At 37.7% G+C, this 27674-nt stretch overlaps 1 protein-coding gene across 5 annotated transcripts in view; it reads right to left on the bottom strand.

The window, feature by feature from the left end:
- Positions 1–27674, bottom strand: part of LOC134666737 (teneurin-m) — a 668228-nt gene that overhangs the window by 116027 nt on the left and 524527 nt on the right. For all 5 annotated transcript variants that reach the window (XM_063523982.1, XM_063523984.1, XM_063523986.1 and 2 more), the window contains one exon: positions 17862–17900. In XM_063523982.1, the coding sequence (XP_063380052.1) occupies positions 17862–17900 (39 nt within the window). The remainder of the gene's footprint in view (positions 1–17861; positions 17901–27674) is intronic.

Raw genomic sequence — 27674 nt, 5'->3', positions numbered from 1 at the left:
AGATTGTTTAGCTCAAGTATACATACTTTAAGCATTAACCGGGTGCTAATTGTTTTATTACCCTATTGTAAAAGAGGCATTAGCGATAAAATTAATCGGTGCAAATAATATTTCTTCATCTTTACTCGTACGCTATCCTATCGTTAATTACTACAGTTTTTTCAAATAACATTGTAAAGTTACAATGGTTAATTACAATGGTTTATGTACTGTAGTACATAAACCATTGTAATATGATACATGTACTGACAGGCAAGCCAATATACTGTACACTGAGAGAAAAGTACAACAAAAACACACTTAGAATTACAAAAATAAACTTAATCCGGGGACAAGGAGAGTTAACTAATAGGAACAAATTGACTTTTGTAATTTCTATTAGTTCTTGCAATTTCTATTATCTGTTTGTTGAAATTATATTTGGGATTACTGAGCTGTTTGTAGAAATAAATCGGGGGGCACGGCAGTGCCCCCGCCAAGTCGAGCGCGAAGCAAACACTGCCGTACCATCCTTTACTGGAACCATTTCGCCGCATTTTCAGGCCCCTATTTGAGAACCTCTGGATAAGACCAGAACGCAGAAATTTTGGTCATCCAGTAAGCTATAATCACATACTTAAAATCCAAAATTTCAAGTCTGTAGGTCATTTAGTTCCGAAGTTAAGCGAAAGCAAAGTTTCGCATTTATGAAACTCACTCATGATCATCAGAATAGAACTAGTACTTCCCATAAACTCAGAGAGCTGAAATTTGGTACAGAGTTAGGGTTTAATGGCCACATAAAGGGAAAACCTAAAAATATTGCAATATCAGTCACGTTTTAAAGATCTAAGAACTGCATAAGTAAGTTTGTAATCCCATATAAATATATGATATTACAAAGTTACTGTTGCAGTTCCTACAAATAGTAGGTAAAGTAAAGTAAAGGTACACTACGACGTACGATGTGAGTATGAATGAAGATATCTTTAGTTATGATATGTGTATACATAGTATAGGTATGAGTACCCGAAAAGAAGGACTGCCTACAAAAAGAGATGAGATCCCATCAAAAACATTACATGTAAAAAGGTGCAAGTCTCGCAACGCTTTTACTACAAAAAAGTTTTGAGATGTAATGTGAAACCAAGTCGGTTATTTTAATCAGTACCAGGGGGTGTTAAAACCGTATCAATACGATATCTTTAATTTGTAATACGTATAATGACTTGGCCATCGCACGGCTGCATAATGACAAAAGGATCATCGTCACCTATTAAAAATAATTCTAATTGAACATAACGCTAGCGCTAATTGCAGTTTGAGCATTACACATATTTACGAGTATGGTACGAGTAAAGCATTATGTGCGATTGCCAAGTCATTATATGATGATTAGTGACGGATTACTGATTATTATTTAATTATTAGATTTAATGAATGGGCAATACGAAAAACTGTTGCTACTGTACAAGAATCAGAACCGGAAAAAAAGAAAAGAAAGATTTGTAATAATAAAAAAACTACTCCTAAAAAGAAAAAAAATGTGTTAAATAAGAAAATCTAATAAAATAAATCAATATGCCCACGTTTCTACAAAAAGAAGTGAAATCCCACCAAAAACATTCTGTAAAAAACTAGCCAAGTCTCGATGGAGCTGCTTGTTTATCTCTAAAAAGTAATGAAATCTAGACAAAGTCGTGCCAAGTCTAAGGTTCCTTACTGCGATTTCTTTATTATTATAGTTAATGTTGTGTGACTTGGCCGTTGAAGGGTACACAAGGGTACAAAACCAGGTGCTCCATGACACAATTGCACCAATCTGCCATTGCACCAAAAAGAAGTGTTTGTTTCAGGCTCGCCCATACATAAGTATTATTGAAATACGCAGCTTTATCAAGCCTACAATTGACTGGTTATTGAATCAACGTTTTCCAAGTGGCAAATTTCCATCGTCAATGGGTAGCGGTTCTGGCGACAGATTGGTGCAATGGTGTCATGGAGCACCTGGTTTTGTACCCTTGTGTACCCTTCAACGGCCAAGTCACACAACATTAACTATAATAATAAAGAAATCGCAGTAAGGAACCTTAGACTTGGCACGACTTTGTCTAGATTTCATTACTTTTTAGAGATAAACAAGCAGCTCCATCGAGACTTGGCTAGTTTTTTACAGAATGTTTTTGGTGGGATAAACTTTACAGAAATAGTGAGACGTCCATAATTATTACTAAAACTTCATTTTTTCCCCCAGTACAGAACTGTTTTTTAATTCCTGGTGATGATTTTTCTCTCAGTGTATGTAGAAATAGTCTGTGATGTCCTGTATATATACTAACCTTAGTTGTAGGAACATTAATTTAATGACTTTTATACTGTTACTAACACGTGTAATGTATTAATGTAATGTAATGTTATAATTTAATTTTAATTTTAATTTTATTTATTTTAATTTTAATTTTATATGGACCTGGTCTGAAATAAAGAATATTCATTCATTCATTCATTACTACTATTTCGCTGGCCTCTGACTTCCACCGATAAGCAGCTGCAAACCGCCCGGCTCAAGTAATAAATATAAGTAGTATAGCAAGCGGGTTTTCCGTTGCTCTCCGTCTAAAATCCCCAACACCGTATTTACCCCGTGTTTCAGCATTCGCCCCTGTCCACAATTAACGTTCAAGTTTTCTCGCCGATGGAAAATAATTGCTATTGAGTTGCGAATCCTGATATCTGACGAGGCGCCGGTAATTGGTGCTAAAATAGCGAATTCCCTTGACAACACTTTAACGGGGGAGTGACAATTGGTTTTTAATTTTGCCGGTTGGAAATGGGAGTCTTTCTGCTGCAGTTTTTGCTACGTGATTCTGATTCAGTCCAATTAGGAGTGGTTTTAGTGATTTATTGGTTCTTCTTTCAAGGCATTTCATTGGGGTATTAAAAGGTTAACAAATGCTTGTCCATGATTCATTAGTATACTATACTAGCGACCCGCCCCGGCTTCGCACGGGTTAACAAATTATACGCCTAAACCTTCCTCAATAATCAATATATTGATAGGTGAAAACCGCATCAATAGTTTTTGAGTTTACAACGAACATACAAACAAATACACAAACAGACAGACGCGGCGGGGGACTTTGTTTTATGGGGTGTAGTGATATTTTTGATTTGAGGAGATGGCGGGACGATTTGGACGCACTCTACCCCAAATGGTGGGAAAATGCCGATGATAGGGTCGAGTGGAGAAAACGAGGGGAGGCCTTTGCCCAGCAGTGGGACACAAAAGTAGGCTAGGAAAAAAAAAAGTGATGTTTTAAAAAATAGAATACCTAGCACACTTAACTTTTAATAAGGGTTATTGTGAGTAAATCTGGATATTGAATACCAGTATCTTGGCAACCCTTCGTAGGCTCTCGCATTTAATTACTAGACAACTCAAAGTCAACCCATCTGAAGGAGCGGGGAGATTTTTAGCGAGTTTCGCCCACTGTTACCAATTTGGCCAAAATTAATGGAAACAAGGCGGTCTGATTGAATGGTTTCTTCATTAGTCTTAATTACTTCAGTGATCGATCGTTTACTTCGTAGGCTATAGTATTTGCACGCAGCTTTGCCTGTCTTAAAACAGTAAGACTAATTTTTCTAAGTAAGGACGCTAATAAAGAAGAATTTTGTACATAAACGCGCCATTTCCAATCTGTATCGCACGCGCACAATATTATTTTGCTGTCCCTCCGATAATGGCGGCGGTCAATGCTATTGGAGGTATGTGTATTTTACTGGCAATCAATCACACCAAAATTTATTCGCTCTTATATAGGTTTATTACAAAATTAAATACACCTGAAAAAAATACCCTTCCATTTGCGTCAATGGCTGCAAAACGAGTACAATATCAGACTTGCAAAGTTATTACCGATCTTTTAACTTTAGCCTCATTTCTCAAAGAGCATACTCGAACGTCCTGGAGTACTGCGCCGTAAGTGATGGCTAACAAGCAAATCGCCTGACAACCGGTCTCATTAAACCATTCTTCAACTTTTACAAAGCTTATTCGATGGACAAAGAAACGCAAGTCAATGGTCGGACTAAAATTTAACTAATGGAGCAAGTCGAACAGACGTAGATTTGTCGAGATGATGCTGAGATAACTGTGATAACTAGGAGGATACATCCACCTAAAGTTAGCGACAGGAAATAGTTATTTGTTCCACATGGGGGCAAAGTGGTTGGTTAACCCCTCGTGCTAATATTAATACCCCAGCAAGCGAAATATTCCAAAAATACGAGGAAAATACTAACAGTAAAAATATTACCTAAAAATCAAATTCAAATGAAGTTATTGAATATTTATGATTCAAAATCATCACTTGAAAGTCAATTCTACCAGCGAACAAACAACTCAACTTTTGCATCAGATTACTTTACCACTCGTGTGGATAAAATGAAACTTTCTCATCAGTTTATGAAGTAAAAAGAGAGCCTTTACGAGCTGGTGTGGTGGAAATAGAATTACCTACTTATACCGAGCTTGAGTTCCGTGCATTTTCGAGCTGGAAGGAAAGCCCTACAATTTGGAGTTCGTTTGCAATTTTGTGATTCTAGTGGTCACAGGGAGGAACATGTTTACTGACCCCCTTATTCATAAACGATTACTAAAGTTGACAAGCCTATAATAATCGTTTGTCCCTTTCCATCATACTAATACGTCGGAATGGGACAAACAATTATTATCGGTTTGTCAACTTAGTAAACGTTTATGAATAAGGGGGTTATTAGTCTTTCACTGAGTTTATCAAACATTCTTAAGATATGCTCATCATTTGATTCCTGATAAGATCAAGACTGAGAAATGATTAGAATACGTAGCTAAAATAGGTATTTGAATCTAAAAGTAGTTTTAAAAACGTCTGTCTTTGCCAATTTACAGGTATACGAGTCTGTAAATAAAATCTCGCTTTGAAACCATGGTAAAGGCAAACTACTGAGACGCCAGAGTAAGTTCTTTTAAACAATAGATAAAAATTGTCTCGTTAAGGATCGTCTGGGGGCAGGTGTAGCTGACTAGACGCCGCGTTTTATTTCTAGCTGCAGTCGGCGTGAAGTCAAGAACACCTTAGTAGCTTTAATGACAAAGAGTATTTTGTGTATAGGTACAATCCAGACCGGCTAGCATGAGCTACGCTACGCTACTACGCGCGAGTCCATACTTCAAGTGGTTTGGTTTTAGTTTCGTAAGTGTTGCGGATTGATTCATGACAATAGATTGCTGACTATAGTTCGTTTTTTTTAGCATTAGAAAGAACTCCACAGAAGCAAGCGTCCAGTTTTTATCAGGCTCTTTAATTTTTAATAATTATTGAATTATCTAATGTCACATGGTCAATACATATAACTTACTTCAAATTATTACCGCTAAAAGTGCTGGATTTGGAATCACACGCTTACTTCTGCGAAGTTCTTTCTAATGCTAAAAAAAACGGACTATAGCAGAGCAGCGTACATATGCTATTAAAGCGTATCGTACCAACGTGCAAAGGCTTTCATTAATTTTTGTTCCAGTTTATTTACTAATATACATAATAAACAAATTTTACAGCCTTCAAATTTCGCCAAACCGCAGAACAGTTTGATGGCGAATAAAAACACTCATTTCTACCGCAAGGCCTAGGTAAGTTTTGCATTAATTTCGGAATATGCGGAAAACGTTTGAGTGCGTGCAGCGAAGGTCGGACATTTAGATCGGCATTATGCCACTGGACAACCTGAACTAGGCTCCGTTTAAACTAACTTTACACTGACTTTGATACTCTAAGTGTGAGCTCCAACCATACTGCTGTATTCGAACTTCAAGATATTCACAAGAGTCAACGTACTCACGTACTAGATCCATTCTAGATGCGTTATAGTTTAGATATCAACTAGTTCTCTTTTGCAGCGCAATTTGGGCAGCCAATGTCACTTTTACGTTAGATAGAGTAAGATATCTATTAGAAGTGAATTGGATCTATAAGTCATATCCTGTGGAAAACGTCCAGAGTATCTCCAGATTCGCGCAAATGTCAAATTTGACAGGTTAGATCTTAAACATATCGTTATCGTATCTTGGTGAATGACTAAAAGATACCGAATAAATGTCTATTTCAAAATCTGCGAGCGTAGATAAGCACCAGCATTTGTGTATCTATATTAATGTTTTGTGTATAGATACACAAAACATTTATCTCTTCAAATACAGTCGGATAGAAACAATACCGAGCAACGTTTTAAAATATTCCCCCCTCTATAGCTGCAACTTTGATGCTAACCGTCCGTTTGTCTTTCCAGCTCAACTTCGGAATAATATTATCCTACAATTAGAAACAAGAAAAAGTACAGTTCATTTCCAATAAAGGTTTAGTTTATTATGTGTACAAAGTACTACTGTACACAGACTTACGAAAATCTTAATACAAATGTTTATTTTTCAAGAAGGCTTCATTCAAGGACTTCTTTAGAACTTATACTTTTCTAAAGAAACGTTACAGCTTACTTAAAGGTTTTTTTTTAATGTCTGTGCTCACAATATGTCCAAACACACTTTATTACAGTTATATACTTATTGTAGCATGTAGGTATATATGTATAGAAATTATATATCAGTCAATATTTCATTGTTGATGTAAATGTATCTTTGATTATGAATGCTTTCAGGATGATTAATGTAGGTACTTTATTTAAGTATATTGATTAATATTAACACGCGTATTCGGGAAACGAGATAATCACAAGATCTAGAAACGATATAGAGATCAACTAGATTTACATTAGATATCGACTAGATGTGACTTGGATATCTAAGTCATAACTTGTCGAAATCGTTTAAGAGGACCTCCAGAATCGCGGAAACGTCAAATTTGACATATCTATCTTACAAATATCTTTAAATTATCCATATCGTATCTTGTTGAGGTCTAGTAGAGATCTAATTCATTTTCAGAATCGAGCCGTATGTGTATAGTCAGTATCAAATTAATAATGACGGCCAACGTGGCCAAATATATCGGGACACATCCTCATTACTATGGCGTTTAAGCGACCCATACCTACAACAAACGTGATATTTTTGCGTAATGGTACGGAACCATCCGTGCGCGAGTCCGACTCGCACTAGGCCGGCTTTTTTCTGTTAACGCTAGCTGTGCTACATAATGCTATAAAGTATCAGAAATATTCGATTCGGATTTTGAAATAGATATCTATTAGATATCTTTTAGACATCACCAAGATACGATAACGATATGTTTAAGATCTAACCTGTCAAATTTGACATTTGCGCAATTCTGGAGATACTCTTGAACGATTTAGATATCTATTAGATGTGACTTAGAGATCCAATTCACATCTAATAGATATCTTACTCTATCTAACGTAAAAGTGACATTGGTTGCCCGAATTGCGCTGCAAAAGAGAACTAGTTGATATCTAAACTATAACGCATCTAGAATGGATCTAGTACGTGTCGTCTCTTGTGAATATCTTGAAGTTCGAATATGGCAGAATATCTAAGTACTGCACAATTGCACATACCCATCACACAGAAAGGGTTAGTTTGTCACTCATTATCACTCAGCGGGAGAAAATGTAACTCACACTAGACAAAGTAACATTAGCCGCACCGGCGAGGCACTAAAAACTTATTGATTAACATTTTTATTACCGCTTAATTCAACTAATTCCGTCCATCGCAATAAAACCCAACATTGTACGTTCTAATTTTGACAGTTGTCAACTTACATTTTATTACTTTTGCCGTAGTTTTAACTGTCTCTTTTCCTCTCCCGTTAACGTGTCTTTGCGTCTCGCGTTTAACGTACGGGGCGGTAGCGAAAGGTCCCAAGTTGAAATGGGAAACATTTAAATTTACTTCATTTTGGAAATAAACGTGGCGAAGAGGGTGTAAAGTTTTTACTGCCGTGAAAAAAGAAGGTAATGTTTAAAGCTGCCGTTATTACGTGAGTTGGATCTAATTGATTCAATTAACCATACGTAGCTGCTCTTAGCACTCATGTAAATAGTGTGTACCTACGTATGTAGGTGAATAGTGGGATAAGCGCTCTAAGCTAAAGTTTACGGGATGTTTTTGGTGAACATTGATGGTTAAATACTAACCTAATTTTAGTTTCAAAAGAAATTGATATATATATTCTAAAAACTTTAAGCGAAGACCTTGTTTTGTTATGTCTTGTGTAATACATAAAATCAGAATAACAACAACATATTAGTATTAGTGCGAGATGCATAGAAAGTAAGTTACGTTTTGACACTGTCAGTAACTCGTGTTAAGGGTGCTGACTCCTGTATGGCTACTTTTAAACAGTTTTACAATAATATGTATGTATACACAACCACAGAATTTTTTCTGTGGGTGCAATATTCATGGACTCACAAAAACATACAAACAGAAATCCGAATAAAACTCACTTTTCTTGATCCTAAAATCTCGAATTCGACATAATCAATTCGGCACCCGACACCTGCCATCCATAACCGCACATATGTAACCGAGCCGGATACCAGTGGCCTCCGGAGGATACCAGATACCAAACACCCGCAAATTATAAGTGGGCAGAAAACGGCTCCGCGGGCGGCCATAATAATATCTAGCGGGAAAAATGGCGAATGCGAGGGGGATTGCCGTCTGGCGCGAGCTACAAGGGTTTTGCCAGAGATTCATTATGACGTAGCCGGTAGTGATACTAGTGACCCTGCCTATGAAGCACGAACGGCTCGATTCTGAAAATGTATTAGATCTCTACTAGACCTCAACAAGTTACGATATGGATAATTTAAAGATATTTGTAAGATAGATATGTCAAATTTGACGTTTCCGCGATTCTGGAGGCGCTCTTGAACGATTTCGACAAGTTATGACTTAGATATCCAAGTCACATCTAGTCGATATCTAATGTAAATCTAGTTGATCTCTATATCGTTTCTAGATCTTGTGATTATCTCGTTTCCCGAATACGCGTGGAAGTCTCGGGTTCGAATGGTAAGGGCATTTATTTGTGTGTTTATCACAGATATTTTTTTCTGAGTCTAGTACCTAATACCCAGAACACAAGCTTACTGTGGGACTAGGTCGATTTGAGTAAAAATGTCGCATAATATTTATGATTAAGTATTAAAAAATCTGTAAATTGAGACAGTAAATTTACTTTAAAACAAGGGCGACATCCTTGAATAACCTTACGAACTTGTACGAGCTCAATTCAGAGATCAACATGGTAATATTATTTATTATCTATGTAAGGGCGCCTCATTAAAATCGCTCCCGCTCGTGACTCGGGCGCAGTTCGCGGCGATATCTCCGGATCTAAATTGACTGGAGATGAGCTCTTAAATCGGCGCGCACACTCGCCCGTTGTACTGTAAAACTTACTATGTCTGGACTCGGTGGAATTATGTCTGGATTTATTATTGCATCTTACATATCGAATCGAGGGGTTTCTTTCATTATATTTTGGATTTTTCTGTATTCTTAGTTGTGATAATCGAAAATACACACTTCTTTTGTTTTTCACTTTTTTGACATAATCATCAGGGGTCATCCATTAATTACGTCACACGTTTAGGGGGTGGGAGGGGGTCAAGCAAATGTGACATGTTGTTGACATGGGGGAGGGGGGAGTCACAAACATTGTGACGTCATTTTAACTTCATCACTATTCATCAGTAACCGAAAATTAATTTATATTTTTTATTCGCTGTACATTTAAATAATGAGGTTTTGGAAGTAGGTAATTTTCGTTCCTAATTGGTTTTGTGTTATAAAATTGCTAATATTTCTTTTACCAAAAATATTTTTTTATAAAAAAATAATGCCGAGTTAGTATTGCCGATTTCGTTGAAAACAAAATTGCCTAAAATGTGACTTATGTGACGTCACATAAGTCACAGGGAGGGGTCAAAAAACCTAGAAATTCGTGTGACGTAATTAATGGATGATCCGTCAGCGGCGTCAGCGTCCACTTTTACCGTAGGTACTGCAAGTGCATAAACGCATTTCCATTCCGTCAAAAAAAAGAGCCTTTCAAACCCCGGCCCGCGGGCCAAATCCGACCAGACCAGTTTACAACTAGAAGGCGGTTAAAAACCCGCATCATACTTACACAAACCCATTCACGAAACAAACTTAATTGAAACATTCTTTTGCTTTCTCATAAACTATAAGAAACCAGAAATTTTCGCTACAAATTTCAGAGTGAAAAAAGTAAAGTAGTATGTACATGAGGACCTAGGTTACATAGAAAAAAAAAAATCGTTATCTGACTCTTGCATATTCTAGTGACAGATAGGCAGATTCCTTTTTTCGATGTTGGTGGTAGTTCCTCAGTTGAACCACATAAATGGATCAAAATGAATATTTTCCTAGTTTTATTTTAGTAATATATACATATTCTGTAAACCAAAAATTGAATGTGAGATAAAACATGTTTGTATTTGTATATCGCCTTCAGGTTAGAATATGATGGAACTAATAATTTAAGGTCACATGAATGTACTATATTCTCGCAAATAAATGCATTTTATTTACCTATTATTCTCCTCGAAATTCTTAAATGTAGATAGATAGAATACTCTTTATTGGCACACCTCAGTAAAAAGATACAAAAGAAAAGTACAATTGATTAAATGTATCTACTTTTTCATCAATAAAACAATTGAAATTTCAACTTTTAGCAAACTTGATCTTAAATATGTCACTTTTATAGTGGTTAATGAATTTCGACCAACATTTTGCGTACCGTTACAGTATGAATATTGTAATAACTCGTACTTATGAACAAAGCTTTAATGTCACATGAACACGGTACTGTTCGCTTTTCACTACGGCGCGGTTTCCGATTAAAATTACCATACGAATGGCGGCGTTCCGTAGGCAGCTATTGCATTACGCATCCCTCGGCGGTGCTCCGGCTAACTGCCCGGGCTGACGGCCGTAATGCGATACGATAAATTTACCTGCCGCGTTAAGTTTTTCGCGGATAATCTACGCGCGTAAGGGCCTCCCCACATCTAGCGTCTTTCGAGCGTCGGCGTCTGGTCACCGCTATGGAAAATGACGTCGCTGCGCAGTTGCGTCGACGTTGCGTCGAGCAGCGGCCATGGAGTTGTAGACGCCGACGCTCGAAAGACGCTAGATGTGGGGGGCCTTAAGGTGGGTACTTGTGTGGGCGCCGGTTGTACGCGCTTAAGATGGGTAGGAACTACGATAGATAATACCCGTATTGTATTCTTCGCATCTGACGTTCAGAATAGCCACCGATTGGGCGACTAAGACACCACATTGCAAAAAATGTAGCACCCTCCACAGTCGACGTCAAAGATATGTTTACAATTTTGCACCTTACTCCTTTGTAATAAGGCACATATTATAACATATATTTGACGTCGACTGTACCCTATAATACAATTTTTCAGCACAAATCCTTCGTAATTGTTTTACAATGGTTTCAATGCAACACTGCTAATGTCATCAAAAATCCGTTCAATTTTAACCCAACGCATCTTACATTTCAAAAGAGCAAGTTCCTTTACATATAACATTACAGATAAATTACCATAAAAACCCGCATAATACTGAGCTATTTACAAGCACAAAACGACTTCAGTTGTTAGAAAAGATATGGCAGTTAAGACGTTTTACTGTGGCGTAATGTCCATCAATTTTTTCCATTCACCAGACGGGGTATTGAGTAGATCCATCACTCTTTTGCACCTGCCGCTGTACTATTGCTCCCAGGCCGCAACTCAAGGCGAGTTAAAAGCGAAAATTAGACAGGTTAATTTTGTAGCTACAATATCTACATACTCTTCTTTAAAATCGGATGTTCTGCTTTTATTAACCGACTTCAGGAAAGAGGGAAGCTCTCAATTTGTCGTAATCTTTTTATTAAGTGACTATATATTAATCGATTACGATTTAAACATTTTTTTTTGAAGTGCTAGGTTGGTTCCATTGTCATCAAGGCAGGATCTGACAACGGGATCCTAGAGAAATTGAGGGAATTCCTCAAATTGTTGGCTTATAGCGATTTTAGGGTACAGGTAATCCCATTTGTCGCCTCAAGTGATTGCCATACTTGGAACGGGGACAAATGAGAATGATTTATATGAAAACATTCCCATCTGTGCCCGGCGGGGACACATACGCCGATTTAAGTACATTTTAAAGTAACTCGTGCTACCTATATTGAGTCGTAAACTGGCTGGTGGTCACCATACATATTTACATTTAAAACTGTGTAGTGTGTGTGTACTGTGTACCTATGTCTTCGGGGAGTGTGCCCAAGAGCTACACGAGCTCATTCCACCGCGCCCATTCTACCATCGGACTTTTAGACGCACGGCCGGTTTCCATCCTTACTTGGTAGATATTCCACCAATTCGAACGAAACGCTTTGCTTCTACTTTCCTTATGCGCACTGCCAAGGAATGGAATTCCTTGCCGGCATCTATATTTCCGTGTTCTTATAACCCGGCAACCTTCAAATCAAGAGTGAACAGGCACCTTCTGGGCGAGCTCGCTCCATCGTAGGCCACGTCTACGCCTCGGCTAGTCTGTGGCCATGAGTAAGCCCATTCATAATTAAAAAAAAAGTGTTATTTAAATAACACGTACATGCACTTATATATGTGGGCGAGGTGAAGTCGGTTTTCTTTTTTTGTTTAAGGATTAAAATATTGACATATGATATTTTGCTATGCCCATTGAATAACGGGCATTTTTTGAAATTCGAACTAGCATCAAGTTCGAACCAACAAAACAATGCATTCGTAAATAATTGCACGTTTTCGGGCTGGCTAGCACGCATACACTACTCGCCGAATAAATCAAACGGGCCCGCAATTTGCTTTGAACGAGATCGAATAAAAAAACTCCTCACGCCCCCTTTGATGTAACAGTGTTGTGAAAATATTGTGTTATGTCACTTGTGAAGAGTTGGACTGTGATCGTTTTAATTGATACGTTATTGTGTTTTCCTTTCCAATTTTACTTCAATTTCAATTAGGCCACCAAACGAAGGAAAAACGGGGAAATAATATGTGTATAAGAGTATTTTGGCATTCGTTGTAGGGAATGGTGTATTAAATAAACAACATACTAAAAGTAGCAGAGGGTGGGGGTGAAGCTAACGATCTACTCGTTTGCTTTAAAATCTTTTTAAATCTGGGTCCTAGCAAAAAGTGTACAAGATCTTTTTGTGGATAATTTTATGTCGATTATGTATGCAACGGAACATTTTTTGCTACCGGTCACCGTTTACAAATTATTTACGAAAAACAATTAAAATGGAACCTTTAAATAATTTGTAAACATTATATCATAGACAGAAACATCATCAGGTAAATTGTTAGAAAACTGCCTACAAACTCGTATGTAGATATACCCACCTTACATACTTTTACCACGGCATAAGTATATGCAATATTTTAATCTAACCGCGAATTCCAGTCGTTAAGCACAAGCGGTAGACTTCGCCACGCCCGAGCGGATCCAATTAAGCCATAGATTAACAAACAAGCAATAAATTACCGGGGAATAGGCAAGCATCTCGCAATCTCGAATATTCGAGAAGCAAGTGCTCAAAACTCTGCCGTCAGGGCGCCGTCAAATTGTTGTGCACAGTCAATTAACTTCATAGAAACGCCGTAGGGTTTTACTGGCGAATTTTCAGCAAGTTACATTTTTCACAAACGGAAGTCTAACACATTTATGGCCACTTTAATCAACCGTTTCCTTATTATCTCTCCTGTATAATTAGCACGTTAGCTAGACTGCAATCTAATGTTAATTTAAAGTACGTATTTATAAAATAAAATGAAATTCGTATTTTCACTAGGAAAGAACATTTGGACAATTGCTCAAACCTTGCAATACCAAATTTTAAAATTTCTTTTAATTGTATGAGAATAAGGTAAACAATTGAATTATATTTTAAAATAAAATGAGTTGTTGCACTCTACGTAAGGAGGGTTAGGAGGGGAGGGGTAAACGGACTAGATATTTCAAGTAAAGGAAATTTCTTTAAACTGCAAAACACGCAGGTTTTTTACTAACGCATAAAAACACTTCTATTTTAGCTGTAGTGGTGCCCTACTGGCTGCATGTTTCATACAAACTTGTTTCACGCTTGTTTCATACAAACAAGATACTGAGAGTTAAAGCAGTATTGTGGCGCTCACCGTGATCGAGCTACTACGGCAACTCTCTCGGAACTCGTTCGAGCGACCAAATTGTACTAAACGCGATTGTTTGCGAGTTAGACGCGAGTTAAGACAAGTTTTCGGCGTAAAGTTCTCTTTGCGAAGTAGGTGGTTGACGAAAATTAATTTCGGTAACGTTAGCGACGTTGAAAAGACACTTAACTGCACTATGGATAATTAATTGCTGTTTTTGATCCCGCTTAGCTTCGCTGATACACATTTGTAGCTGTGTTCTACTATGTATTAATATTATAATAATTCAGTCTATATACGTCCCACCAATGGACACAGGCCTCCTCTCTTGCGCGAGAGGCCTTGGGCTGTAGACCCCACGCTAGCCCAATGCGGATTGGGGACTTCACATTCACCTTTTGAATTTCTTCGCAGATGTATGCAGGTTTCCTCACGATGTTTCCCTTCACCTAAAAACGAAAAATTGCCTGTTCACCCAGTATTTGAACCTCCGGATCGAAAGTCGGGTGTCATATCCACTCGGCCAGCCCCGCTTTTTTTGTATTCTACTGAACTGTGATATTTGAATGTACTAAATATGTCTAAAGACACGTTCAAGGTTAAGGCCCTGTGGGTTCAGGTTCTTCTAAGGTCTCATTTAGACGATGTGAGAATTCGCATACAAATTTAATTACATTGCGGGTTTTGATTGGTCGGTTGAATTAGACGTAACCAACAGTCCGCAATGTACCTAAAATCATATGCGAGTTCGCGTGCCGTCTAAATCAGCCCTAATATTGTATTGTCACCCGACTGATACATGTATGCAAATTTTCAGCTTCATCGAAAACCGGGAAGTGGGTCAAAATTAACTTGCAAGACTTGACCCTTACTAACATACTTACATATTACATTGCAAGTTAATGAAAAGCTTCTAAAACTAAATTATATCGCTAAGTGTAGGCCGTTACTGATCGCAGTTTGAAATTCATCGCCAATTTTTGAACAGCCCTATTGAGAGCTGATGAAAGGCGTTTAAGGGACCCGATTTGCTTTAGAATTCGCGTTCCTTACAAAATAAGCCTTTTGAGATCCGGTAACTATGATTAATAGATTCAATATTAACAGGAATCTTAAATAAATTATGTAGTTCAAGGATGGAAGAAAATTTGGTATAGCTAAAAGTCTGTTCGTCTTTTCTATATTTTAATATCTAAGTTAGTATAATCGATACACGTGCTGTTAAAAGCTACTGTTTGTATTTATTTACGCTGCTAATGGTTTTAATGTATCATCATCATTTAATGTATATTGATATCTGAGTAATTGAACGAGAGCAAGTGAGAAGCGCAAGCGAAGCGTCTCTGTTTCGTCTTTGGGTATGAATGCATTAATTATATAGTTTACTCTTGAATTGGGCATTTTTTCTTATTTTCCTTATTTAGATCTTATTCATATACTCATACAGCCAACAGCAAACATTTACTTTAAATTGTATGTCGGTATTGATTTCAAAAGAAAGTAGGTAGTACTTTTTAAGTACGTTACACACACTTGTGTTTTCCCATTTAAATAACTTATTTCTTTCGATAGCGAACAGCAACAAACTCCAACAAATAGCTCACATTTAAAATTGATCGACTCATACTAGTTTTAAATCAAAACTTCCGTGAGACACGGACAATGTCCGTCGGACGTATTAAATATATTAAGAACGGGTACTCATGCAAGTACTTGTATTCAATGCGACTGATTTTCTTGAATAGTCTTTGGTGCATCTCATTCCTAGTCCATTCGTATACAGTTTACCTACATTATAAATCGTACTGCAAAAGATTGGCAGCTATAATATAAATTTAAATCAATTTTCTCCTTCCTTAAGTCTCTTGAATCTACAGTTAGATGGCTGGATTTTTTTTTAAATTATGAATGGGCTTACTCATGGCCACAGACTAGCCGAGGCGTAGACATGGCCTACGATGGAGCGAGCTCGCCCAGAAGGTGCCTGTTCACTCTTGATCTGAAGGTTGCCGGGTTATAAGAACACGGAAATATAGACGCCGGCAAGGAATTCCATTCCTTGGCAGTGCGCATAAGGAAAGTAGAAGCAAAGCGCTTCGTGCGAATGGATTAAGAATCAGCAGGCTTAGCACAGGAGCGGCGCGACAGTATCTTGCCAGCGAGATAAACTACCCGTCTTTTTCTCATTGAATAAATTAGAGAGGGACGGTAGTCTAACTCCTGTGCTAGGCCTACAGGATGAGAGTCAGGAATTCAGGAGGCGGTGAACGGTGCGGCTAAATATTACGGCGTTTCCTCTCTGCAGGATGGGCCCTGCCTTGTTGGCGCGCGACCCTAGATTGGCCGGATTGTTTCGTATACTGTATTTTAATTTTATATTCATACTAAATAGCCTAATCCAAGAACAGATAGAAATATGGAAAAAATAATAACAAGCTCTTGTTTATGTGTAAGTAAGCAGTCGCACTTACGGTGATTAAATCACTCGAAAATCAAACAAAGCAAGAAGGATTCTGTCGAAATTTTATATCCACAGTCTGCAGAGATGCTCCGATATTCCAAACATAAAATAAACAATCGTTATCCGAAATGCCGCCGCAGGACGCTGGCACTCCACTTCCAAGTACACTTGGAAAAAATACAATAACAACACAAAAACACATTTAGGACACGCTCAAAAGAGTCCAACAAATATAAGGACACTCAACGCAAATGACTACCTGAATCACTTTTCAGTTTAACGAAGGGCAATGTCGTTAAACGAGAACGATTTAACGGAAAAACTCCCGTTATCTATGTAACGATCGCACATTATTTCAGTAGATAGCTCCCCGAAGTGAATTTGCATTATTTTTTTATCGTTCAAGCGGCTGACACTCGTCGGGAATATCCGTTTTTCCGTTAGTTAAACAATGGCGGGTGATTTTTCGTTTTACAATAAAGGTCTGTGCCCGAAGGAGGCGCCATGAAAAATCGTTGTTATCGTTACAGGCTCTAATAATCGACGTTTCTCGGAGACTGCTTTTCATGCTTTTATAAAAACGTATACTTTATGATGTAATGCCGAAAATTACAACAAAAACGGAAATTATTAATGGCCTTCGGGAGTTTGAACAAAAGCATTGTGTAAGGCAGGCATCATTATTATTAGTTAAATAGATAATCAATTGCCGTTTTTTAGTGTTCCGTACAAAACTTTGTTTTTCTTGTTTGTGAATACATTAGTGTCGCTTGACTTCAAACTCGGATAAATCCATTCAGTCGTCTCAGCACATATCTACGCTATTACCTTTTCTTGATAGCAAAATCGCATAATCTGACAGATCGATTTACCCGAGTTTGAAGTTAAACGACTAATTTTTTAGAATGTAGGTCAATCATTATTTATTTGGTTTTTTCTTTAATTTGCTATTTGTCATAAATAAATAAATAAATATGCTTAGGTTTTAACTGAAGGCTCTGCTTAGCACACATCACTTTTATGAAAAATGTAACGCGTTAATCTAGCAAGAAATGTAGGAGGTTTTCTGAAGATTTTTGGATACAGGGCCATGCAGCTTTATACCTATCTATCTTCATACCTTTAATCACGACTTGTATGCCTATCATATCTATGCTTAGGGTATACGAAAACAAATCATATAAATACTCACGTTCGTGGTCTGAGCGGTCGTATGTAGATCTCAGCATGCCTGTAAATAAAAGAAAAATACATAAGTATAGTGAATCTTTCAAATTATTTTTTTATTTATCCGTTACACTATGCATTGGTGCGATCGAGAGGGACTGTGATCGAGTTTACTCAGTCGTTAGTGTAATCGTCAAATGCCAACTCATGGTAGCCGTGCAGGACACCTAAATACCTAGAGCGGCATTCTGATTTTATAATTTGTTAAATTTCTTTCGCTTTTGTATCGAAATAATAATCAAATTGCGTTGTTTAGCCTAAAACTTAGGTTTAAAGTACACGCAACCATCAATTATAATAAAAATTTGCTGAAACATTTACAACTGACTCTGAATTAGTTAGAAACGGTAATAAATTAAACATTCATCAATTAGGTCGCCCATTCATCATAGCTACATTCGCAAAAGTAATACTAGCAAATTATGTGCTCATGGAAATTACTATGGTTCGACTTTCAACTTTATGTCATGTATATAAAGTAGTTCGTAAATTGTGTTTACTTGTAGTACCTATAATATCAATTAAACGTTTTATCCTGGCAATCGGACTTAGTATTCTGTTTACAATTATGGCTGTCATTTTTAGGGTTCCGTACCCAAAGGGTAAAACGGGACCCTATTACTAAGACTTCGCTGTCCGTCCGTCCGTCCGTCCGTCCGTCCGTCTGTCTGTCACCAGGCTGTATCTCACGAACCGTGATAGCTAGACAGTTGAAATTTTCACAGATGATGTATTTCTGTTGCCGCTATAACAACAAATACTAAAAACAGAATAAAATAAAGAATTAAATGGGGCTTCCATACAACAAACTTGATTTTTGATCAAAGTTAAGCAACGTCGGGAGGGGTCAGTACTTGGATGGGTGACCGTTTTTTTTTGCTCATTTTTGTTTTTTTTTTGCATTGTGGTACGGAACCCTTCGTGCGCGAGTCCGACTCGCACTTGCCCGGTTTTATTTCATCATCAGCAAATACATCTATGTAGGTCGCAGGATTTTTTTATCTTTGTTTCCCGATTTCTCGAAGACCGCTGGACTTATACAAGATTTTTTATTGTAGTCATCGCGGGGTTTTAAGTTATTTGAGTAGGTATACTAACTAGGCAGGTTGTTGAAGCCTTCAGTAAGTGAATAACGTCATTTACATCGTCATTTCCTCAACCTGACTGACAGATTATATCCACAACAAATCAAAAGTCACATAAGTTGCAATAAAGGATTACTTATAAAACTTGAGCGGCTACCGCGAAAACCGAAATTCGCAAATTGCGGGGATCTTTCTCTTTTACTCCAATGATGAAGGCGTAATTAGTAGTTAGTGATAGAGAAAAGTCCCCGCAATTTGCGTACTTCGATTTTCGCAGTTATAGCCCAGATCACGCCTCAGGAACCCAATGTAGTTAGGTTCACGAGTATTACCATACACGTGTGAACGTTGCCTGACGTTTCGCTCTCTCCGACCTATCACGGCCATTCATAACTCAGAGTACCCGTCGCGTCAGCTCGGGAAGCGTAATAACTCAGATACTGCCGGCATCAGTCGACGTCAAAGATATGTGTACACTTTTGCACCTTACTACCTTGCAATAAGGCGAAAAATGTATACAAATACGAAAAACATATCTTTGACGTCAACTGTACGAGTTACGAACAAATACGGTTATTACATTTCGTAACACCGTAGCTTAGTGTGACTGGCTCTAGATTTTTAAGGTGCAGTGTGTTGCGGGTTTTTGAGGCCTTACTTCTCTAATTATAATCAATAAATCTTTGGTAAGTGACTGGTCAGTTTATTTTATAAAGATATTGACAAAATTCTTGCAAAATAGACACGACCTGGACCCGGGTATGTCCTTAAACTACGTCCAAGACCACCGGCGGACGGGCAGCAGCGTCCCTCAAATTCGGTGTACTCGACTGTGATCGCCAACCCGCCTGCCAAGCGTGGCGATTATGGCATTCACCCCCCATAACAAGGGGGAGGCCTATGTTCAGCAGTGGACGTCTTATGGCTGAGATGATGATGATGATGATGAGACACGACCTGCAGCGGCGAGTGATATTTACCATTAAGATCACAAAGATCTCTAAGAAAGGTTCGAAACGTCGGGATGTATACCCAAATGGGATCATATGATATTTCTCCAAATTCTATGAAAACAGGAAGTTTTCATAGGTCTCACTGCTCTTAGTAACATTGACACGTGTTAAATTTCGGCGGAGAAAGGTCAGCAATATCGTGTTATACTTCAAATATGTCCTAACATAACAAAATATTAAATTTCGCAAGCAATCGCCAATAGATTTTAAAAATATAAAGACGTTTGCTCGTTTTGTTATTTTTATTTATTTTATTTTATTTATGGTATTTTATTTATTTTGGTTATGGTCGGAATTGCTAAAATTCAGATTCACAGATAACTGAGAAGACATATGGGACATTCCACGGGAAAGGTACCTTATGAGGGTTTCTAGTCTAGTAAAAGCGGCCAAGTGCGAGTCGGACATGAAGGGTTCCGTAACAGCAAGTAACACAATAAAATTGCGGTTTACGGTTTGTGACGTATTAAAAAAAAAACTACTTACCAAATCTTGTTCAAACCAATTTTCGGTGGAAGTTTGCATGGTAATGTACATCATATATTTTTTTTAGGTTTATCATACTCTTATTTTAGAAGTTACAGGGGGGGGACACACATTTTACAACTTTGGAAGTGTCTCTCGCGCAAACTATTCAGTTTAGAAGAAAATGATATTAGAAACCTCAATATCATTTTTGAAGACCTATCCATAGATACCCCTTTGATGAAAAAAAATTTTTCGAGTTTCAGTTCTATGTATGGGGAACCCTAAAAATTTATTGTTTTTTTTCTATTTTTGTATGAAAATCTTAATGCGGTTCACATAATACATCTACTTACCAAGTTTCAACAGTATAGTGCTTATAGTTTCGGAACAAAGTGGCTGTGACATACGGACGGACAGACAGACAGACAGACAGACAGACAGACAGACAGACATGACGAATCTATAAGGGTTCCGTTTTTTACGGAAACCCTAAAAAGGTGGAAAAATGCTCAATTTTTTTTGTTGTCTATGGAATTGCTAAAATACAGATTCACACATAACTGAGAAAACATATGGTTTTAAAGTAAAAGCTCCCTTTTATGTTCCTCGGAACTGTAAAACCCTTACAAATAGAAAAATTCTACTGGAGAAATACTTGGAAATGTCATTGAAAAAGTACACAATTTACATATAGTTTCTTCTTCGATTTTTAATGGCTTTTACATCTGAGGAGTACATCTGGTGTTCCATTGTGATTCATATATAATAAGCACGTTACGTAACTACGTCGAAAATTTAAAGGGTCATATTGCATATATATATGTATGTACTGTAAAACGTTGTACGATACACGTGGGAATAGGTAAGTCGCAACTCGTGTAAATAACTATTATAAAATTATGCTACTAAGGCCCACTTGCACTATGTCAATAACCCGGGGCTAAGCGGTCAAACCGTTAACCCAGTGTCAAATTGTACTGGTAACTAAAGTAATTGCAGGTTTAACCGGTTAACCCCGAGTTAGTGGGATGGTGCAAGAGGTCCTAAATAATCTATTTATTAATACATGCAGTCCGTTACGCGCGACACGCGGCCACGCTAACAAGACTGGCCAAGAATAGTAACTGCTGAGCCACGACATTGAGCGAGTTGCGACGGTGGCAGCGACAACCATAGATCGTAACGTCTCGCTCCAACCTATGGCTATCGCTGTCGCCGTCGCAAGTCGCTCAATGTCGTGGACTCGTGGCCAAGACGTAACGACTTTGCAAAGGTGGCCACCGACGCCCGCTAGGGCATGCCAGTAGAAGAAGAAAGTACGACAAATCGTTTTTGTCAGTATGTAACAGTAGAAAAATCTATACTCATCCTTCTTTTTGGGATAACAAATGTTATGGGTATTACTAGCATAAGAAATATACAGTATGATTTGTACTGCCTATCTACGCTCCACAGACAAGCGACTCTTGGCAAACTATATTTTATATGCCAAATATTTTGCCATATCTTGCATAATAAACAACGCGCGACTCGATATATCACACCAATATGGCGATATGGCAAGGATAACATTGAATTTGGGAATATTGTTATGATTGTGAGCGCCCTTCGAGGGCTCTTCGCCGCTCGGGCGGGAATGTTCGCAAGTAATAACGAGAAGACAAGAGTGTTTGTTTTCAAAACTAAGGGTTCCTTTAACTCGTTTTACTAAGATATACACGTCTAGAGAACAGGGGCGTAACCTTGTGACATATACTTGTTGGTACCCAGCACCCACTTACTCAGTAGTGAGATTATGACGAATAAAATCCAAATTTACATTATTATGATCGTATAGATTTATAAATTTTCATAAAAAAATATATTTCACTTAAAAATATGCTGTCTAACGCTGTCATTGTACTTTCTGATCCGAAATTCATAAATATCTGTTTCTTGATTGTTGAATATTTGATCTCCGTCCACAAATATTTCTATCAAATAATGACGGTCAAGAAATTCCATTTTAAGTACCATTTCGTACCTTATCGCCGTGACAATAAAGCGAGCTCCCCACCGGGTTTCATATTAGTTGTTATTGTGACAAGGTCCAATCTATACTTGCTTCTAAGACGAACTGATACAAACATAATGCTTCTTGAATTATTAGTAGCACGATTCGATATCGTTCAAAAAACAGGAACAAGGCGCTCGTGAGCGACGGTCGTGCTCCCGCGCGCGTGGCATTGGTCACGATGTGACGTGCGTTTGTCACAATTACTCTTCGATATAGGACGTACCTAGCTACCGTGCTGTTCTTATTTCAAAAATTATGTTGACGTAATATAAAGTGAGGCGATCTTGTTCATTTTGTTCGAGAGGTATATTTCTTCAACCTTTACTGACGAAATTTTACTGAACAATGCCAGCCGATTGGTTGTGTAGGCAGTGGACATGGAAGAGAACAATCTCACACCTGAGCTGACCACAGAAAGTGGACCCTGGCGCTAGGTTAGGTGTATCTGGTTGCTGTTGTTAGGGCTGAATTCCTGGAGCCAGGCTCCCGCGGGCCGGATGCTTTGGGTGTCGGCGGACCGGATTGGAACGCGTCGCTGGCCGGGGTTTGGAGACCCCTGAATTATTAGATGACATATTTTAAACATGCCACATATTTTAGTTATGCAATTGGTTGTCCCAAAGAGGATACCACTTAGCATGTGTCGGAGCACGTAGTGCAACGACGCTGATTTTCAGTTTTAAAATAAAGAATACTGAATTGTAAATGTCAACACAAGTGTCATTTACCCAATGCTCTTTTTTAGTTTTACTGTTTATTTTACACTATTAATGCATGTTAACCATTTATGACATCTACTTAAGTAGATATCTACTAAGGTACGCACCGATTTTGGCTACACTGCTTTTTAACAATACCAACGACTTTTAAGGATAACGATGTATATCATAATCCGTTATAACACGTTATACACGGTAATTAAAATTAGTGCCTATTGTCTCGGGTTTTTATTCATTCCTAATTAGGATACTGGGCTATTTTAAATGACATTATGGCAAACGGCAACCCGCATCCAACATTATTAAATGCTAACCAAGCATTCTTTGTTTTTAGGGTTCCGTACCCAAAGGGTAAAACGGGACCCTATTACTAAGACTTCGCTGTCCGTCCGTCCGTCCGTCCGTCCGTCTGTCACCAGGCTGTATCTCACGAACCGTGATAGCTAATAGACAGTTGAAATTTTCACAGATGATGTATTTCTGTTGCCGCTATAACAACAAATACTGAAAACAGAATAAAATAAAGATTTAAATGGGGCTCCCATACAACAAACGTGATTTTTGACCAAAGTTAAGCAACGTCGGGAGGGGTCAGTACTTGGATGGGTGACCGTTTTTTATTTTGCTTTTTTTTTTGTTTTTTTTTTTGCATTATGGTACGGAACCCTTCGTGCGCGAGTCCGACTCGCACTTGCCCGGTTTTTCTGGCATTAATGAAGCAGAATAGTAAATGACCAATGGAAGTTTCACCTTGAATCTATTATTGATTCTTCAGGGGCCCATTTCTCGAACGATATTAGTCTAATATTATTAGCGTATTGTCATGGCAACCCATACGATTTAACAGTTCGTGGACTAATAATATTAGTCTAATACCGTTCGAGAGATGAGGCCAACGTCCAATTATCACACCACGAAATTATCTGCCATATGAAATAGGTATCTAATAATTTCATAACGTAAAGAGGTACGAGTATTGTAAAAGAGATAATTAATAGTTGTATCTTCAAAAGAGATATTAAATTAAAATTTATAAATCACGTCGTTAACTAATAAGTTAATAACCATGCTTGCTTTAAAATTCATTGGATTTTAATTAAACCCGGACAATGTTTAAATTATCGTACGTTATTGAGATGATAAGGAAAAAAACGTTGGCTTAATATGAAGAAGTTGTTTTTAAAGTATGTTACAGAAGAGTGTGCCTTATGCTAAACAATTAAAGTTAAAATTGGAATACAAACATTCTGTTATAATATTTCGCAAGACGCGGTATAATAATTAGGTAATAAATTTAATCAATCGGTAAAGTACAGTGCAAGTCTTCTTTACATATTTGGACTTATATCAAGCCGTCTTTGGGTGTATAATTTCCCGAGTCAGTGTCTTCGGTTCAAGGGAAATTAAACCTTAAGTAGAATGAAATAAACTATATTTTGCCTTGTAAGAAAAATGTTACTTATAACCTTCAACTGGTGCTTTCTGCGCACTTTCGCTTAATTAAGTATAGGGACGAATTGAATTATGCGGTGGTTTGTTCAGATCACAAGTTGCGTTATGCTGGTGTTTACTGAGTTGCGTAAATGGAACGTTTCTGATGTGATGATACAGTAAATTATACATTTATTATTTTACAGTACATATGGTGTTACTTTACCGCACTACTGCGATAATTAGCACATTACGCAACTATGTCAAAAATTTAAAGGGCCATATGTATTTTCAAACGTTGTACAATACACGTGCGAATAGGTAATTCGCAACTCGTGTCGATTTAAAACACTCAGGTCGTGTTTCAATTTAAGCCACTCGTTGCGAATTTCCTACTTTTCGCTCTTGTATCGTAATGTGCTATTCCCTCGTTCATGTAATAGATGCTCGCAGAAGTATGTTCATATTCAACATTTTACTCAGGAAAATATAATCCTACTATTCGTAGGCCCACACCTGTCGGACTTGACCCGTATTATTTTAGAAACATTGTAATTATTCGCAGTCAGACGGATGTTAACTTGATTATACCGGGTGTGGCCTGTAACACGAGCAAATAATTAAAACATAGATTGTACTCCTCAAACGGTGACACTTTTGTTCAATAAATTTTAAAAATTATGAAATATTTAGACTCCCTATTTTTCATACAAAATAAATATTATCTTCAATGGACGCCATCGCCACGCCATATCATTGTGATTGACGTTGCTTGTCACGCCTTAAACATAACAAAATTCGCAATACATTGCGTCTTAGAATATACTTTAAAGTGTATTCCAAATCAAACCACAAGTTATTTTTAAAAGTCGTTGAACAAATGTTGGTCAGTATGAGGATTACAGCCTACAGTTTAATGTTTTGCTCATATTACAGGCCACACCCGGTATAGGTATTCTCTGATCTTCTCTTGAAGCTCTCAACGCGACGACTTTTATAAGTACCAACACCAAATCGGTGCTAAACGAAATAGTTTCAAAGCAAAACCACGAATATATTAGCAGAGGACACATTTCAGGATTATTTATCAAATGTAACCTTACTGCGACATCGTTCATCATTCAAACTGATCTGTTATATCCTTCGCGAGTGACCGAAGTCTCTAACCATTTTAAGGTGACCTGGGGTTCAGTTATAACTGTTAGTAAACAGGAATCTAAGTAACGCTGGTTTGCTTAAGGCTATGGGAATACGGACCCTGCATTACGCAGATCAACAAGTAGATATGCCATTTTACTATGATTTATAACGCAAGGGTCGACTAAAGATCGAATATCGGTCCTCTTCAGTCCAAGCTGACATAAACGTGGGGTGAGGGAGATGGATTCTGTTCTAGATGCTCGTTAAGATTATATAAAACTTAAAGTACAGAAGTTACTGTTTGTAAGTTAAGCCAAAATATTGCCAAAGAAATATGCTTAATGAAAAACCAGCGTAGTGCTGTAGTTATTTATAATATTATGGTTTTATATGCTATTTGCTTATTGGCATGAACTGTAGACATTTAAACCGCGTTGTACAGTCCCCATTAGATATATCGTAGCTGACGAGCTGCTTAAAAATATCTGAACACGACTAACGCCCTGGCAATAGAGGCGTATTCAAATATTTGTGAGCGCCTTCGCCGCTCCGATATACCAGATGGCGACTGTACCACAGAATAAATAATAGTACTAGGTACAGAAGGCTCACTCTCTAACAAAACGCGTCTGTCACGATCAGCACAGATATGGCCGCTAGGTGGCGACAGCGCCACGCGCAGCTTATGGCAAACCCCAAAATTTGGGCGGAACGGATGTATTTTTACACGACTGCCCAAACAAAAAGAGTGTATTGTTTTCAGGCTTCATGTTTGTATGTGAGTTTCTTTATTCCATCATAACTTCTGAATGCCTTAACCGATTTAGATAAATGATATATCATTAGAATCCTTACGTCATCCCGATTAACATAGGCTATGTGACGTCATAATAAAATCAATATGGCGGACATAATACATGATATTGCGTGATGTTTAGAAAAAAAAATCTTGCAAACCTATCGAGTGGGGCCTCAAAATGAAGAGCTTTGAAAGACGATTTAAAATATATATGCAATATACGCATTCAAGTCTTATTTTGGTAGAATAAGGATTCACAAAATGTGCTAAGAAAAATCAATCATTCTATCTTATTTACTGAGCTATCAAATGAAAGGGTTTTTACCGCTGATCATAAAAATATATATAAATCATATGGTATACCTAAGGTAAATAGGAACTATACACAAACATGTTCCAAATCGCGCTATTGAAATCTAAACGTGTGAACTTCTATTTAAGCGATAGGCTTTAAATAATTTCTGGCTTATTGGATTCTTATATTCCTTTGAATAAAATTATCCCTGCCTACTAAACCTACTTAACCCGCCTGCGAAAAAAATTGGTTTTGTTTTAACACCTGCGTAGGTAGGTATCTACCAACTTCGATCATTTCTTCTTAACTTTAGTAGGTACTAAACTAATTTTCATAATAGGGATACTGCAATGTTCTGCCGAATATGCAAGAGTGATAGCGAAATTTCGATTTTCTTATTTCGCGGTAGAGCCCGAGATTGTGATGGATTGTAGTAGTGGCGCCCCCTACGCAGAGTTTCGCGTAATATTCCCTATTGTAAGAAGTATCTATGTGACAATGTTTATACATATTATGTCTCTTCCTTCCTTCTCGAATGCTACGAACCTTCCTTTATTCATTCCTAACCTAACTAGTAGTAGTAGACATGCATTTGTCTAAATTCAAAAGTCGAAATGTGAGCTCCGCGTAGGGTGAGGGTCCAAGGGCCAGAGCGCGCGCTTGTCGCAAGTTTTCCCCAAAGTAATATCTTAATAGTGAAGGCCAAAGGCCGAGCTGCAAGAGTGTTGTGTTCAAACACAGACCAATAGAACAAGTCTCTAGATGCGCAGGC

Source organism: Cydia fagiglandana, chromosome 8 (genome assembly GCF_963556715.1).
Source record: "Cydia fagiglandana chromosome 8, ilCydFagi1.1, whole genome shotgun sequence".
Taxonomy (NCBI): Eukaryota; Metazoa; Arthropoda; class Insecta; order Lepidoptera; family Tortricidae; genus Cydia; species Cydia fagiglandana.
The sequence above is the reverse complement of the archived record's forward strand: the minus strand, read 5'-3'. Positions and strand labels throughout refer to the sequence as shown.